Source organism: Lepidochelys olivacea (genome assembly GCF_965140295.1).
Source record: "Lepidochelys olivacea isolate rLepOli2 genome assembly, chromosome: 27".
Classification (NCBI taxonomy): domain Eukaryota; kingdom Metazoa; phylum Chordata; order Testudines; family Cheloniidae; genus Lepidochelys; species Lepidochelys olivacea.
The window spans coordinates 16,241,969-16,259,123 of NC_140437.1; the positions used below are offsets into that span (position 1 = coordinate 16,241,969).

General features: G+C 45.5%; 1 protein-coding gene and 1 long non-coding RNA gene across 2 annotated transcripts; one reads left to right on the forward strand and one right to left on the reverse strand.

The window, feature by feature from the left end:
- Positions 1 to 3,834: 3,834 nt before the first annotated feature.
- On the reverse strand, positions 3,835 to 15,430 carry LOC311513786. The gene is made up of 3 exons (XR_014709780.1): positions 15,347 to 15,430; positions 13,842 to 13,941; positions 3,835 to 5,325 (listed from the first exon to the last, which is right to left on the reverse strand). It is a non-coding gene; the product is annotated as an uncharacterized lncRNA (long non-coding RNA).
- LOC311513785 (gasdermin-A-like) lies at positions 5,401 to 16,034 on the forward strand. The gene is made up of 11 exons (XM_084615883.1): positions 5,401 to 5,580; positions 8,350 to 8,594; positions 8,832 to 9,021; positions 9,380 to 9,545; positions 9,654 to 9,747; positions 9,945 to 9,986; positions 10,591 to 10,620; positions 11,865 to 12,010; positions 12,507 to 12,657; positions 13,339 to 13,412; positions 14,961 to 16,034. Exons 2-11 carry the CDS (start codon positions 8,378 to 8,380, stop codon positions 15,201 to 15,203), a joined length of 1,353 nt encoding a protein of 450 aa, XP_084472009.1. The 5' UTR covers positions 5,401 to 5,580; positions 8,350 to 8,377; the 3' UTR covers positions 15,204 to 16,034.
- Positions 16,035 to 17,155: the final 1,121 nt, after the last annotated feature.

Consider the following 17,155-nt stretch of genomic DNA (forward strand, 5'->3'; position numbering starts at 1 on the left):
AAATTAATGGTGAAATGTAAAGCTACTGAAAATCGTGATCTCTTCAGGGGGGCAGTTTAAAACCCGGAGTGAGCGTTTTCCTCAACGGGTTTACAAAGATGTGACATTCATAGGCAAGTCTAATGATTTCTCTTTTATGAGCATTTCAGTGAAAACCGTTTCCGTGAAGCACTTCAGCATGTGCTTAAGACACACAGAAGTCAATGGAATTTAAGCACACACTTAAGTGTTGTGCTGAATCAGGGCCTTACTTGGCTCAAGTGAGAGGGGAATCAGGCCCTAGGACTTAACCGAAATCTCTTTTAAACTGTTAACTTTTAAAAAGAGCGATGCATAATTATGTGTCAGAGATCTGTTCCCTCTCCGTGTGCAGGGGGAGCTTCCATTAAAATGTCACTCAGAAGAGGGAGTCTGAGTGTGCAGTGATGGGGAACAGCCCCCTTCACGAGGCACTCGTAGGTGATCTGAGAGGAAAAAGCCATGAAACGCTAGTCCAAACATTACCGAACAAACCACACTGTAGATTTCCTGAAACTTTGCATTGAAACCACTTTTATAAAACAGGGGTGGGTGTGAAATGGGCCAGACATGCCAGCTCTGAATCAGAAGACAAATGATGAAGGGCCACTCAGGCCATGGAGAGTTGGAAAAAATGGCGCACACACCAAGGAAGCTCTTTGGGGAGAAGAGGGATTGTGTGCACCCCAGGGTGGGGAAGTTTGCAGGAATTTTAAGTGCTCAAGACTCTCTAATATGGCTGCAGCCAAGTGTGGTGGTCCCAGAGTGGAATTCAACCCTTGTGTAAAGCACCTAAGTGAGTTAGACCCTTGACTTTCAATGGGATTTATGTACCTAAATCACTTAGGCCCTTGGGAAAATCTTCCCCCAGGCCTTGTGCTGGCTCCCTGCATAGCGGTAGGTGTGAATTTCAGTACAGCTAATGCTTTTCAATGTAGTTTTGTCTGTTGTGGATACAGAGAAGCAATAAAGAAATGAGGGGTTTTAAAATCTATAATAATAGACCAGTTCACAGACATTGGCCTGACACAAGTCTTTCGTGTTGCCTGCTCTTGTTGCTGGGAAGCCTTTTTCATCCACCACTGAGAGAACTGTGCGCTTGTCCATATAGCACAGAAAGGGCATCTTCCCGCTTGGAGAAGATACGGAACAACAGCTTGGCGTTGCTGAGTGAAGGCCCCAGTCTCGCAATTGGATTCCAGCAGCTGGATTTTTAACCTGACACTATACAGCCCTTCCTCGTGGTCCAAGTGCAAGACTGGAACCTTCTCTCCTCACCCCACCCCCCGAGATCTAAGGCTGTTTAGTCAATGAGGATTTATTTAAAGCAGCAGCTGCAGTTTAAAAATAATTTAAATATTAAAAGAACGGTACTGGTCCTCAAAGAGGGGACAACAGCTGGGTCACTGTTGGCAGTCGCACCCAGTCAGAATCTCCTATTGCATATTATGATTTTCTTTAATAGCAGTGAGATAGATTGCTTGATTTACCATCGTGCATAAAATAGGTGCACAAAATACACTCTTTGGATCAACTTCAGCAAGCTAAATCAGTTTTGTATGGAACCTTCTTGCATTGTACATAGAAGTTTCGTTGTTTTTTCCAGTTCCCTCTCATTTTGGGGTATACAAAAAAGTTTCATCTAGAGGAACTTTCTAAGACAAAGTGTGAATATTATTTTTATTACTCCTTTGTACAGTATTCTAAGAGAAACTAATAAAGGTCAGTATTCATGTAACAACCTGTGTAGGCTCTTTACATGTGATATGTATGCGAATCAATTTCATTTTAATCGCAAACTGTACTGCCAAGAGTGGGGGAAACCAGTAAATGGCAAATGAGTATCAGATCGCAAACCTATGCTGGTAACTTAATTTGGCTTTTCCTATCCCCTTGCTGATAAAGGCATAACAAGAGCAAAGAGCTGGAGGTTGAGGTATGCAAAGTGCAAACTGGAAATAAGATGCATATTTTTAGCAGCGAGGAAAATCAGCTGTTGGAACAGATCCATGAGCGATCAGATGGATTCTCCATCACTTGGAGTTGTCAAATGGAAAGTGGTTGTCTTTAAAAGATGTTCTCGTTCAATCACCTGTTGGGCTGGAGGCAGGAATTGCTGGGAGAGATTCTCAGGCCTGCACGATGCCCAATTAAATGGTCAGAATGGGCCCTTTGGCCATAAAAATCTAGGCAACTGGAGGTAGGCACCACCCCAGGCCCACATAGAAGGGGCAGAAATGTATAAAGTCCTGGTTGGGATAATCGTCTGATCTTCCGTTTGAAAAGCAGGAGGTGAGTTGGTTGGTTTCTGGCTGATTCACAGGCTGGGAAGATGCTTACAGACACTCAGCTCAACCCCCAGACCACAATAAAGCTGGACCCCACCCTCTGCTCCCAGGCCGTGTTCAACTTGCCCTCTCAGGAAAGGCCTGGAAGCAGCGATCAGCCTGTTGCAGCAGGGCCTGGGTGTTGGCAAATCCAGGCTGTGGCAGGCCACGAAGGAGTGTGGATTCCAGAGTCACTGACAACATCCTCCTGCCAGCTTGCTCTAGTTTAACTGGGGAAGGAGGGCAAATTCAAGGGTCCCAGCTGCAGTGGGATCATGTGGCAGCAGAAGGGGGCAGTCCTGAGAGAAGTCCCCCAAAAGTTCCAAAACAAAACATGGCCCTGCACATACTTGTCTCCCTGGGGCGAGGGTGAGAGAACAAGTGCAGGATATGTTGGTTAAGGCATGACAGGCAGGTACTCACATACTACAGTGCTGAGGGCAGCAGGAGAACCTACATAGAAAAGATGCAGCAGTCCAAAGCCCTGGGGCGCTTTGCAGGTTACAAGTCAGTGCCTTGAAACGAATCAGAAATGCATGCACCCTGCAGATCTCTGACCAGGACAAAGCTGCAATGGGGCAGGGGGGGTTACAATGCATCAGGCCATTAGGTTAATGGGTGGACGCAAATCTCTAAGAATCGACACCAGCAACGCGGGGCACCTCGGATGATGCCTCCTTGAGCACGGAGCCTTCTGGCTCACATCTGGTGCAAGAGAGATGTTGTTTGAGCCAGGAGAACTGAGTTAGCAGCTTGGGCAGTTCCCCACATGCTGCCAGATGAGTCTGATGAGTGTGAAGACAGAAAGCTCTACCTCAGAGCCCAGCCGGGCTGGTTAGTTTTGTGTAGCGGGGAGGGCGGGCACCCGGTTCATTGACATCGATATTTTCTCAGTGGTGGGCTGGAGCCAATAAGCCTTAACCAGGCCCCCTGCTTAATGGAAATGCTTCCTGGCTTATGTCTTTGGGGCTCCTGCTGGTTCTAGTCTTTGTTCTTCTCACACTGTGTGATACATGGAGGCAGCACACGAATTTGCCTCACCCCCTGCCTGATCCTGGATGTTGCTTTTGGGTGACTGTGACATTCCCCTGGTGTTATCCAGACCAGTGATCTGCTAGGTCACTCCAATCCTCGGCTCTGAGAGCCAGCCTTACCCTGCTCTGCTGTGAGAACCCCGCTCCTGGGCTGTTCACGCACAGCCTCTGGTACGTAAGCTGCTCCCAGCTACGAATGAGCCCTTTTGGCCAGCTGCTGCTTGGATTCTGCAACCGAATGACATATCTCCAGTCCCAGAGACAACCCTAGGAACCTCTGTCTTGCAGGGTCCAGTTATGCCCACTGGATGCTGCAAGCTTATATGAGTTCATCAACTTAACAAAGAAATTGATATGTACCAGGCTTGTTATCCCAAGGAGTATCTGTGACAAGCTTCAAACCAAACACACTGCTTCAGGTAGAATAAACAAACAAATTTATTAACTACCAAAGATAGATTGTAAGTGATCATAAACCAAAGCACAAGTCAGATTTGGTCAAATGAAATAAAAGCAAAACGCAATCTAAGCTGATCTTAACACTTTCAATGCCCTTACAAATTTAGATGCTTCTCAACACAGGCTGGCTGGTTGCCCTTCAGCCAGGCTCTCCCCTTTGATCAGCGCTTCAGTCACTTGGTGGTGGTGTCTGTAGCATGGCAAACATCTCTCCCTTTCTTCCCTCTTCGCTTTGCCCCCCCTCTTCAGAGTCAGGTGAGTATTACTTCATTGTAGTCTCAAACTGACCAAGGGAAGGGTGGGTGACTCACTTGAGAGTCCAACAGATCCTTTGTTGCTGCCTAGGCCAGTGTTCTTTGTTCCTGTGAGGCGGGGCTGGGTTTGTCCCATACGTGCCCTGATGAGATGTGAACTGCCCCTCTACTCCTGGAGAGTTTCACCTGGGCGTGTTTTAAGCCATGAGAACACATTTTCAGCCTCATAACTATATACATTAAATTACAACCTATAACATTACTATAACAACAATGCTCAGTGAATCATGAGCCTTCTGAAGACACCCGACATGACAAACTTTGCATTGGATATCACACAATCATAAGGATGAACATGGGGGTGTAGGGTGTTCCCCCAAGGTACAGAACATCACAGTGACATAGCTGGGTCTATGCAGGGGACTACACCGCCCGCCAACCCCCACTGCATGTCCCTTTTCCCTGAGCCGCAGGCCAGATAAGGGAAAGGGTGGTGAAGGAGGAAGTGGCCAAGCTCTGTCCTGAGCTGTGCTGGAGGCAGGAACTGATGCAGAGCTGTGACGGCTGGATAGTACAGCTGGAAGCAGGTCTGTGTGGGACTGGTGGGGAAGCAGCAGTAACTGGGCAGGGAGCAACAGCAGAGACACTAACTGGGTGCTGTACAAACACAGAACAAATAAACCAATGCTGCCCAAAGAGTTCAAACTCTTAAGAGCCTGATCATGAGACTGTCGAAAGGAGTATCATAAGTGTGCACGCTGGTTCTCGAGCTGGCTTTTCACCTTCCTGCCCAGCTGGACCGATGTTTTTTTCATAAGCAAACACCCCTCACACTGCCTCTGCCATCTGAGCCTGGGGGTATTTTCACATTGGAGGTCCAGTTTTTGCCCATTTAAAGAGTCAGTCTGCAAAGGGGATGAGTTAATCTGTCTAGGTTCCTTTCTTATATGATGTCGCCCCAAAAGTATAAAGTGTCCACATAATTTTGTATATACAACTGATGGGGTGTAAAACATGCAATCCACCACGCCACGTCCGCCCATTTGCTTCTCTCACAAGGCTCCATACCGAGCAGGGCATGCTGCTGGGGCCTGTCGCTGCTGGAGATGACACCGTGAAGTGGCACTGTCGTACTCTGGAGGAGGCACGTTGTCCAAGTCCACAGGACAGCTTCTGGGCCTGACGTAGGACAAGCAACGCCAAACAGGAGTTTGCAGAAAGTTTGCCAAAATGCTGAGATGGAAAAAAAACGAGAGGACCAGCTGCTTGGAGGCAGAATTGAAAGCAAAAAAAAACAACAACCCCACACTTCGGCAGGTCGGTTCAGGCAACCACTTCCTGTACTGTCACAGGAAGTAGAGAGGAATCAGGGTTTTTTTTATTTCAACTGCTGAAAAAGGAAACTCTAAGAGGCCATGCTGAGACGAGGAGAGACATAGCTGATCACACCACTAACAAACTGGTCCTGCCAAGTCTTCAGGCAGAGTGGTAAGTGTTTAATCAAGAGACTGAAATAATGATGCAAGCTTTGGGTAATACCAGTAGGGGGAGGACTATTCCTTGTTCGACTGAAGCACAAAAAAAAGACCCTGCCCCGTTTGGTTTCTAATCAATGCCTTTCTGCTCTTTAAACAAATCCATGCTCCTGGAGTGTTTGGTTTTAAAAAGAACCACCACTTATGGGCTATGAGTAAAGCAAGTTATGTAAAACACAGGAAGAAAAGAACAGTGATTTTTTTTTTCAGGAGGGGTGGACAGTATTAACCTGAAGTATGAAGGTGAGGAGGAGCAACCCTTCTGTCCTTCTTCATAGGAGCTGAATCCCAGCCATGAGGGGAAACTTCACTGGGCACAGAGCAAAAGCATATAACTTTCTTCTGTCTGGGCAAGTTTAGTTCTGTAAATTACGATCACATTACTTTGTCCTTTCCTATGCCCTCCACATCCTAATACTTGAGATGATGGTCAAAGTACAGAGAAAAGTGGGGGCAGAGGTGAGCTCATGAGACAGACCTGAAAAGGGATGTTGCCTGGAGGGCACTAGTTTCCTTTTTGCCCCAGCCAGATGTTTAACTCCCAGCTGTAAGGATAGGGAAGCTCTCAGCTTCCATGCTCCCTATTATTGACCTAAGCTAACAACATCCAGTCCTGTATGTTCATCCTGGGGTAACTGGCACAGAATGAGACAGACTGTCTCCAAACCTGTGTGGGGAGTTATGTGAACTCCCCCTCTACAATTCCAAAACGAAACTAGTGAATCATTTTGAAAACATTTTTTAAATCTCTGTATTGGAATTATTATATGCAGCATCCATTAATCAGTGTTTGTTGTCCAGATCTTTGACTGCTCTGCCTTTCCCTAGGGCACTGGGCTGTGGATTGCGAGCTCTGGAAGGTCTGGGTCTAGTGGTTAGAGCAAGATACCAGAAGTGAAAACTTCCAGGCTCTATCCCCAGCTCTGCCACTGACTCGCTCTGTGACCTTGGGCAAGTTATATCTACTCTATGCTTCAGTTTCCCTCTCTGTGAAATGCCAGTGACAGCAACCTACCTTTGTGTTCTTGGATCGACTGATGAAAAGTACCTGCACAATAGCTAATTATTTATTATTGCCCTCCTTAGATCATAAGCTCTTTGCAGCAAGAAAATTCTCTAGCTCTTTATTTCATGAAATTTGGATGTTGATGGTTCAAGCTGAATGCTTGCTGGCGACAGTTGTTTTTAAGGATAAGGTGTAGTGGGCTGCTAGAATCCCAGGACTGGGAGAGGACAACATTGTCTGGAATCCTCTTCAACTAATCTGTTGTCATTCAAGAAATTTCATTTGTATTGTTCACCCATCGCAGGGGAGTAATGATCAAGTTCCTTTAGAAACTAATTTCATCCTCTGACCCTAAACAATCTACATGATCAGAGACGTGGGCGGCAGGTATAATAGGCCAGGGCTGGGGTGCCGCCCGACCCCTGGTTGCAGGGTTTTGGGGGAAGTTTTTGATTATGCCCCATGCAGATTCCGGGTGGCTGAAGCGGCATACACTATTCAGTTTCCCAGGTTCATCAGTAATCTCCCAGGTCTTGAGAAACATTACTGATGAACCCAGGAAGCTGAAAGAAAAGGAGTACTTGTGGTGCTTTCGTGAGCTCATGCTCATATAAATTGGTTAGTCTCTAAGGTGCCACAAGTACTCCTTTTCTTTTTGCGAATACAGACTAACACGGCTGCTACTCTGAAACCAGGAAGCTGAGTAGCAAATATCACCTCCTCAGCCACCCTGGAACCTGCATGAGGCATATCAGAAGCTTCTTTGGACAAGAATGAGAGGCTTTTCCCTGGGACAGCTTGGGGAGGGGAGGGGAGGTATGGCTGGGACTGGCCTGGGGCTCCTCTGAGAAGACTGCGGGGGGGGGGGGGTGTTCAGGGCACCTCTGGTGGGGAGGAAGGACTCGGGGCTCCAGCCACGGGGAAGGGGGTTTCAGGGCTCCAGCTATGGGGAGAGGTCATGGTGGGGGGGCAGAGCCAAGGGCTCACTTTCCCTAAAGGGGGGGCTCCACTCCCCGCCCATGATCAGAAAGTATACAAGATACGATTTGCAAGGATATGATTAAATGAACCTACTTTGGGAGATGTAGGTCCTGCTCACAACTCTTGAACTGACTCACTGTGTCTGATCTTGGGCAGATCACGTCTCTCTAACTGGGTGTAATAACCGTGGCCCATCCCAAAGGCCAGTTGTGGAGCTTAGGCCTTTCTACACTGGCATGTGTCGACCTAGCTGTGGCAGTGTCTTCACTTAAATTTGGCTCCCACCCACGTAAGTGCGTCTCTACGCCAATTTAGTAACAGCACCTCGCCAAGCAGCGTAGAGTCACAGTCAAGGTAATTAGGTGGACACTGTCAACGTAGACCCTGTTGCTTACATCAACTGTTACCGGTCTCCAGGAGCAGTCCCACAATGTTGCCCCCTGACAATGCAATCAATGCAAGCACTCCTGTTGAGGACACACACTGCTGGCACAACGATCCCAGTGTGCACTCCCACAAGTGATTTAATAACAACAATGGCTGTATGCCAGCATAAGCTAGATCAACATAGTTTTGGTCAACATGGCCTTAGGTTTTTTGCTTGTTTTTAAGAGCTCTGAGCAGGTAAAACTTGCTGTCAAAGAGCAAGATACCTTGCTGCAACCTCCAGTTGATGTCAGATGTGTTTGCTTCACTTGTCTTTGCCTCCTAAGGTAAAAGTACATTTTGCTTCAGTTAAAGGGTACATCAGGCTGCAGACAGGATGTTTCACAAGGTAACCAAAGACCTGGCAAAGCAGCTGGCTCACGATGGAGATCTGATCCCAGTTTGCAGCCTTATCGACCAAGATCAATTCAGACCCCTAAACCTCGTTCGAAGGCAACCAAAAAAGACATTATGGAGGACCCAGCACTGCTACTACAAAACAGGATTTAGGCTCTGTGACGTTCTGGTACCTGGACAGGACAGCAGAAATCCAGGTAATGCCAGTCTTCCCACATTATTTACCTGTCCAGTGTGGCAACACTGCCTGCAGCAGCCTGGGCTTGAGAGGCTGTTTTCTTTCAGTGACTGGCTAGGGAACCATGCTGCTTGTGTCTGAACTCTGTCAGGCCTCATCCTTCCTGTGTGCACAGGAGCTATGGGCCATAATTATATATTAGTGGTACAAAGAGAATGTGTTAACTCTTGCAGGGTTTCTCTTCCCCCCACCCCAGATGTTCAGGATTCACGCTCGATCACTGTTAAGGATTACACTGATGGCACAGTAGCGTGGACTATTAAGCTGCCTGATGACTTTGTGAGAACGGAAGTGACAGGAGCTGCCAGCACCTACCAAGGGAAGTCCATCAAGGTGAAAAGAGTAGAGGTCATCCCAGCAGACCTCATGTTGCTACAAGGAGAAAGGTGAGGCTGGCAGAAATGGGGGGGAAGGAAGGACTGCTCTAATTTATGCAGCTGCTGCCCATGGGCCCATGTCAGCTGCTGAGAGTAGCTGTAACAGGGCCACATCTCATTTCCCCTGGCCACACCTCTCATCAGCACTATGAAAGGAGATGGAATAGAGGCTTCCATGGCTTTGTGAACTCAGGGATTCTGCTTAGATCAGGGGAATTCCCTGGTGGACACTTAACCCAGCTTTCATCTTGCTCTCTGCCCCCAGAGTGGCAAATTCAAGAATAAGGGGAGCCAGCCAGTGTCAAGACTGTACAGTAACCTACAGAAAGAAACTCAGTAGTGATGCAGAGTTCACTTCTTTTTTTAGGAAAATCAACATGGACCATTCCTTCATTGAGGGTTTAAGGAAGCGCAGAGAGAACTTGTACGTGATCAATGAGGCTGTACAGGCTTTGGAGGAGACCACATTTTCCAAGTCCAGTACCATAGAAGGCAGCATTCTGAATGAGATCTGTGTCCATTTTTCATTAAAGGTTTGATTTCTATCTAGATTCAGGAAATGCAGGGGGGGGGAACAGCCCCCTCTTTTTAGCACATCTCTGTGCTGTGTGTGCTCGCTAACTCCTCTTTCCATGAACCAGGGCACCAGAGGCAGCCAGAGAGTCATAGTTATCCCTAAGGACTGTGTCTTGGCGTTCAGAATCAAGCCTCTCATTATTCAAAGTGAATCATGGGGTAAGCATCATCCACAAAACTCATCCACTATGAGAGGAAAAAAGCAACACATTAGAAATAAACTTCCCAAGATGTAACAGATATTTGCAAGTGGGGTAGTGGTATTTTCAGGTTTAAATACTGCTGGTGAAAACCTGAGGCATCAAATAACTCTTCAAAGGTTATAAATGGTCATTTCCCTTTTTGTATCTTCCCAGGCATTTCCCATTATCCAGATGATGAAACATTTGGTGCCGATGGTAAACAGAACACTTCGCTATCTTCCTTTGTGTTGATTCTCCCTCTAAAGCAGGATTTTTAAATCAGTTTAGTTAAAATAGTGTAACTTTGTGTATGGACACGTATCAATTTAATACTGGCTTAGAGCCGTTTACCTTGCACCACGACATTTCAGGGGCAAACTAAATTGATATAGCCAGTTTTAATCCATTGCAGGGCTTTGCACCAGTTTAATCTGTTTTTAAACTCATAGATTCATAGATATTTAGGTCAGAAAGGACCATTATGATCATCTAGTCTCAGATTATCTTAAACCAGTGCAATCTGTATGTAGACAAGCCCCCAATGTTGCTAATACGGATGTAGCTGAATTTAGCAACAGTGGGAATTTTTTTGAAAATTTCCTTAGTGCAAACAAGGCTCCAGAGTGGTTATTTTAGCCAGTTCATGAAAAATTATATTTATTAACAAGGATAATGGCTTTCCTCAAATATACGTACCCTTTATACGGACACAGTCCTTTTAGTGGAGTAAAGATAAATGCACATTGGTGTTGACAACAATTCATAATTACAAGGGCTCAACTTCTAAGTTACTTTTTCCTTCACCTCTCTGCCTTCACAGGTCCAGCAGAGGAATCTGATTACTCCCCAGGTAGGTAGCTCTTTATAACATCCTCATCGGACATCAGGATACAATGTAGACAAATCGTTTCAGGGTGTTCTGACCTTATAAGTCATTGCTCAGGGAAGCCACCTAGAGATACATGGATTTCCCAGACTTTTCACTCTGCAGAGCACTTCATAACAAAGAAATCCTCTCACAGACCCACCTCTTTTGACATCCCACTGCTTGATTCTCAGAACATTTCACTCTAAACTACCAGAAAGGTACCCACAGACTATGGAAATATCCACAAGCCAGCTAGAAAAATATTACTCCATAGATTGATGTCTGCACCACATAGGTTATAAAGATTTGTTTCTGGACTGTATACTGAGTTTCAGGGCCTGACTGCTTTCCAATTTTTCACCTTTACAGTCACAAACGCCTGTTCAGAATGGATGTAAAATGCTACCAATTCAGAACTGACTCATACCCACTAAAATGTTTTACATCCATTCTGAACAGGTGTTCAGTGATGCACACATTGTTTGCACAGGGGTAAGTGATGACACAAAGTTCAAAGGAGCGGGGAATCATGCTCACAAGGTATATTCTTGTCATCTCTCATACAGAGATCTCATATACAGGATGTGAAATTTCACCAGATGCCACAGCATGAAAATGAAAATTGACACAGTTTAAGTGGCAAATATAAGACAGTGACAATTTATGTTGACTTTCATGTGATTTGGATATTTCTCACTTATCAGAAAGCAGCGTCAGAATGTCTGTAAACAAAAATTTGATGTCATTATGTAACAATTTCATCTCACTGTACTTGTTAATGTAAAGTGGTGTAAACCTGACAATCATCATACAAAATTCCTTGACAAAGCAATGGTTTATGCTGCTGTGCATTTCATATAGACTACCCTTAACCTATGGCTTATAAATATTTTAGTGGACTAATCTTTTTTTCAGTGAAGGAATTAGAATGAGATGATTTGTATTCTATTCTAGGCTGTTATTAACTCATCTTGTGACTTTGGACAAGTTAGTTCTGTAACATAGAAAAATATTCACTTTAATAAGAAAACGCATCAAGATCCTTGGATAGGAGGCATTAACTGAGAACAAAGTATTATTAATTACCTAATGTGTGATTCTGTGAATATTCACAGAAGCCTTTCCAAATCTAAGTTTTCCACATCTAAATTTTGAGTCCTATCTGACCCTTTTGAACTGGGACAAGCAGGGAATCCTGCATTCTGACTCTCCTCCGCTGTTTTCAGATGGAGGAATGGAAGGCCTACAGAGAGAAGTTGAAAAGGAATGTGCAGAGCTCTCACAGTTGTCCACAGATCTGCGTGCCAAGTTCTTAAAATCAATCATAGCCATGATAATAAACATCGACCTCTTGCAAGAACTCAAACTCAAGGTAAAGCTCCTTTTTTCAGTCATTATGAGTTTAAAGACCTCCCGCCCCCACTCAGAGGTCCTTCCTATCCTGTGACCATCTGTCAGTTCAACACCTTCTGATCTGGTCCCCATTGCCATATAAGTAGATAAACTAAACGCGAAACCCCAGCCTTGCTCTGGAAGGAAGATGGGCAGAATTACTTGGTAGGCCTCTTTTGTCTAACTTCTATGAGTATCATTTTAAAAGGCACACCGAAATTCCTACATGTGAATATGCCAATGGACCATTTCATCCGGCATCCTGTATCTTACAGCAGCAAATATGAATATTCAACTCCCCTAATCCCCAGTTGTGCTATAGTAGATAGCTGAGGTTAGGAAAAATGTGGTCTCCCAACACTGCTTTCCTCCCAGCATAGTCAGATGCATACTTCAGATGACCACGCTGGATTAGTGTCTCTCTTAGTAGCCCCCAATCCTCGGTCCTGAAGCTTTTTTCCCCCCCTAACCCACAGCTAGAAGAGGCTTTTGAAGATGCTGATAAATGTGAGCTAAAGAGTGAGAATCCAGACTTGGAAGACTTGCTAAACACTTTACAGGATTCTGCAGGAAACATAAATCTTTACCTTGCTGGGCCGGTTCTCTACACTCTTCAAGCACTTGGTGGTAAGAATAAGTTCTGGGTATTTTAATGGGGGCACCCAACCACACCAATACATAAGAAATGAGTCTGCCTACGAAGAACAGAATGAACGATGAAGGAGAACTTGCATGGTTCAGACATTCCTTAGATTCTTGGCTACGGCAGGGTACAGTCTGCTGAGAATTTGGACCTGCTTTTGGCAGACAGTGCCACCTAATACAGTGTACCATTTGCCAGACATAGCATTGTGATGGAGTTTACATCCCGTTATGGCATCCTAGCAGAATCCTCATATTGAGGCACCTACTTGGAAACACAATGCATTGGAGAACCCAGAATATAACACAGAGGACCTGAAACCTCAGCAAGAACCTGAGAAAGGGTGGTTAAGTAACAGAAGTGGGGGAATCAGGACTCTCCAGTTCTATTCAGTTTTGCCACCACTTGTTCTGTGACTTTGGGCAAGCCACTTCCTCCCTTGCCTGTGTGGCCCACTCTGCATAATGAGAATAGTAATTTCAACCACTCACCCCCCTCACAAGGATAGTAAAACTTAATTTAGTCAAATTATTAAAGTGCTTTGAGATCATCAGAAGGGAGTGCAGACAACTGATTGTTATCCACCTGGGCTTGTCCACCCTCTGCACTTACCCTCTTACCGCCCAGAAAAAAACCCTTTTCTCACATGATTTCTTCTTTTTCAGAGCTAACTGAGGATCAGTTACTGCGGCTGGCACAGTCTGTGAAGAAGCAGATTGTATCCAAACAGCTTGAGTTGGTGAGAGAGAACGCCAGTGAAAAACCACGCCACACATCTCTCAATGAAGTCTTCCCTTTTGTGGTTTTAAATCAAAGCTATGATTAGATCAGGGCATAAGCAGCAACGTCACAGCTTGAAGTGATGCAAAGGAAGGGTTACTACAGTCTTCAGACAAGGCTGGGACCATAACTGCCCACTTTCAGCGAGATCCACTAAAACACAGAGGCCCAAATTTTCTGACACTGAGGGACACATGGCATCTACCCAGGAAGCAATGGGTGGCACGAGATTGCAGATACAGGATATGTCTAAAAAAACTGAACAGAAGCAACCCTACCAACTGTTGGCATTTTTATTCTCCTTGAGAGATGAACAGAAATTACTTTGTAATTTGAATTCAACATGTTCTAGCTATGCTGTTGCCCAGTGTAACGGGGTCGCACTCACCTCTCGTGAGCACCCTCTGCCTGAGTGCTTCCACTCTCTCCCTCTGTTTGTGGTGGGTCTTTGCTGACTCAGCCCACCGGCCAAGTCATACACAGTCTCTCTGTGAGATAAAAGCAAAGCAAACCTTTTCAGGGTACAAGTCTAACAGGGCTTCTCTCAGTGCCCTCTATAATGTCTCTCTGTTTGTCCCTGCTCCAGAATACAGTGCCCCAAGGTTCCTTCACTGGAGGCAATGGCTTCGCCCTCTCAGGGCCTTTCTGGCCCCAGCTCTTCACCTGGGCCATTACAGTTCAGTTCCCCTTCTGGGGTGCCTCAAAGTCCAGGCTACTTTCCGAGTAGCTGGTTGGGGGGGGGGGGAGAGGAACCCGGGCCCACCCTCCACTCCAGGTTGCAGCCCAGGTTCCCTGTAGATAGCAGCCATCCATAACATCCCTTTAAATAAACGGTGTTGCTGCTATAATTCCCTTGGCCACTTTCCCATGGCTCCGGCACATTCTTCACCCTTACCTCAGGGCCTTGTCCTTGTAGAGTCCCAGCAGCCAGCCTGGAGCACCAGCCACCCTCCTCCAGCTCTAGCAAGGAACTGAACTCTCTCTAGCCCTGCAGCTCTTCTTATACTGCCCTGCTGGTCCCTGATTGGCTGCTTCCCACACAGCCACTCTAGGCATCTTGGAGGACCTCTCTACTGCCCTTTTCTGGGGCAGGGTGTGGCAGGGCCACAAGGCCTCTAGCAGGGGGCCTCAGGGCCTAGTCCACCCCATCACACCCAGTTTTACCCTCACTCAGCAGTTACTGGGAGACCATAGCTGTGGGTTGCATTGGTGTGTCATGCTCCTGCTTTAAAGGCAAAATACTCACTTTTGGGGAACAACTAATCCAGGAAAAATTGGAAATAAGTGTTTATCATGATCTTAACAGAAAATAAGAATCTTAGTTCTAATAATGCACATTTACACACAGCACTTTTCACCTTCAAGGATCTCAGAGCACTTTGCATACTGAAAGACAGAGATCATTTATTCATCCACTGCAGTGACTCTGGTGAAGTTCTGACAGAGGCTTATTCCTGTAGCAGCCAGAGATTTAATATTTTGATTTTGCTTCTTTGTTGTTGCAAAGGTCAAGAGCATCTTGAAGCAAGATTTGCACCTGAAAGAAGCTTTCAGCCTGGATGCCAAGCTGGTCTCCTCGCTGCAAGAGGAGGAACTGAACATAACCAAGGCAATGATAGAGCTGGGTGGAGTAACACTACAGAGAAATGGACCTTCTTTCACTGGGACTGGAGACTTGGCAGCTTCCTCAGCCCTCAAAGCATTGTATGTAGCCTTGTATGCTTTACATCTTCTGTCTAGATCAGACTAGACATGACACCTTTCCTCACATTAGAAGGGATGTCAATAGAAAGACTGAAAAAAGATTTCCTGAGGTTGATTATGGGAAGTGAGTTTTTCTCTACAAAAAGAATCCCCAATTTTATACACACCTATACACTGTAGCAACCTTACTTTGATCTGGATGAGACTCTCTTCATGTCTCCTCAGTGCTGCTTCTAGATCAGTGGGTGGGAGAAGGGGACTGTTGCAAGTTGCCTGGCAGCCAAAGAAAGTGAGAAACCAGAACCAAGAATTAAAACAGGTTCTCTCATGACAACCCATGGCCCAGGACGTCATGAGCTTGTCTGCCATATTTTGGCAAAACTGGCCAATGGGAGCTTTTTTTTTTCTTTTTTTTTTGGAGGGTGCGCCTGCGGGCCAGAGCCGGGCAGAGCTGCTTGCGCACCTCTGCCTAGGAGCTGGACCTGCCGCTGGCCGCTTCAGGAGCAGCACGGTCTGCGGTGCCAGAATGGGCATGAAGCCTGCCTTTGCACCCCAGCTGCACCACTGACCGGGAGCTGCCAGAGGTAAGTCATCTTTATCCTGTTTTTCTAGTTCTGATAAGGTGGGTAAGGTAATATATCTTATTGGACCAACTTCTGATGGTGAAAGAGACAACCTTTCGAGCTACAGAGAGTTCTGTGTAGCTTGAAAACTTCTCTCCTTCACCCACCAAAGTTGGTCCAATAAAAGATATTATCTGACCCACATTGTCTCTCTGATATCCTGGGACAAACACAGCTACAACCCTACGATTTTGTAGTTCTGTAGTTTTGATTATGGTATTAATAAAACTCAGTTTCTCTGTGTGTATCATCAATTATCTTCTTCACACTTAATCTTGAAGTTGCTGCCAAAAAACGAACCTGTTATTGGTAACAAGTGCATTTTGCACCCCAAATTAATCATAAGGCAACAAAGTCCAAACAAACTGACCTTTAAATAATGCACAATAAATATAGTCTTTGTCTGTGTTTCTACTACTATTTGAAAACCTTCTTATTTACTTTTACATTCTATATCCTCCTCCTCTTTGTACTGCACTGGTGGTGGTTGGGTTTTTTTATATGACTGGGGTGATTTTTTTGACTGTTTGTATACCAAGAAGCCTTGATCGTGACTGGAGCCTCTGGGCACTGCTACAATACAGATAAAAACAATCCCTTTCTGGAGGGTTATGGCAGATGTTTTTAAACACACGGATCTATTCACTGATAAGCTGAGCAATTCAAAATATTTTCTTAATGTTACGTTACTTCTGAATTCCAGGTACCTTACGCCTGTCTAATCACACATTGCACTCCTTCCAAGACCCCTGGGGATACTGCAAAGAAGAGGGCCTGAGGTCCCTGGGGGGTGAATTCAAGTCTGTTGTATAAAGCACCCCATGGGCTTGTCTACTCTAGAAAGTTTCACATTAACTATACCCATAAAGTTAAAGGAGCAGACCCTTCCCTAGTGTGGGCAGTTATACCAGTATAAAAGGGCTTTTATTGGTATTGCCTATTCTAGTTTGGGAAGTGAAATATGCTATACCATTATTGAGAACCTTTATACTGGTATAACTGTCTACACAAGCACTTACATTGGTATAACAATATTGGTTTACAAAGTCACATGTCTAACCACACAGTTATACTGGCATAACTTTTCTAACACAGATAAGACCATATTTACAATGTGTCGTGGCAGATGGGCAGAAGTCATGATCAAAGCTCCACAAGACCGTAAGGAGTGTAACATTTGGATATTGCGGCTTTTGGCATGCGGGTGACTTGCTACCCTGCGTCCCCTCACTCCAGCACCACCCCAGGCCAGGAAGAATTGGGGACTCCATCCAACTTAAGGATATTGTGAAGGCCAAGACTATAACAGGGTTCAAAAAAGAACTAGATAAGTTCATGGAGGACAAGTCCATCAATAGCTATTAGCCAGGATGGG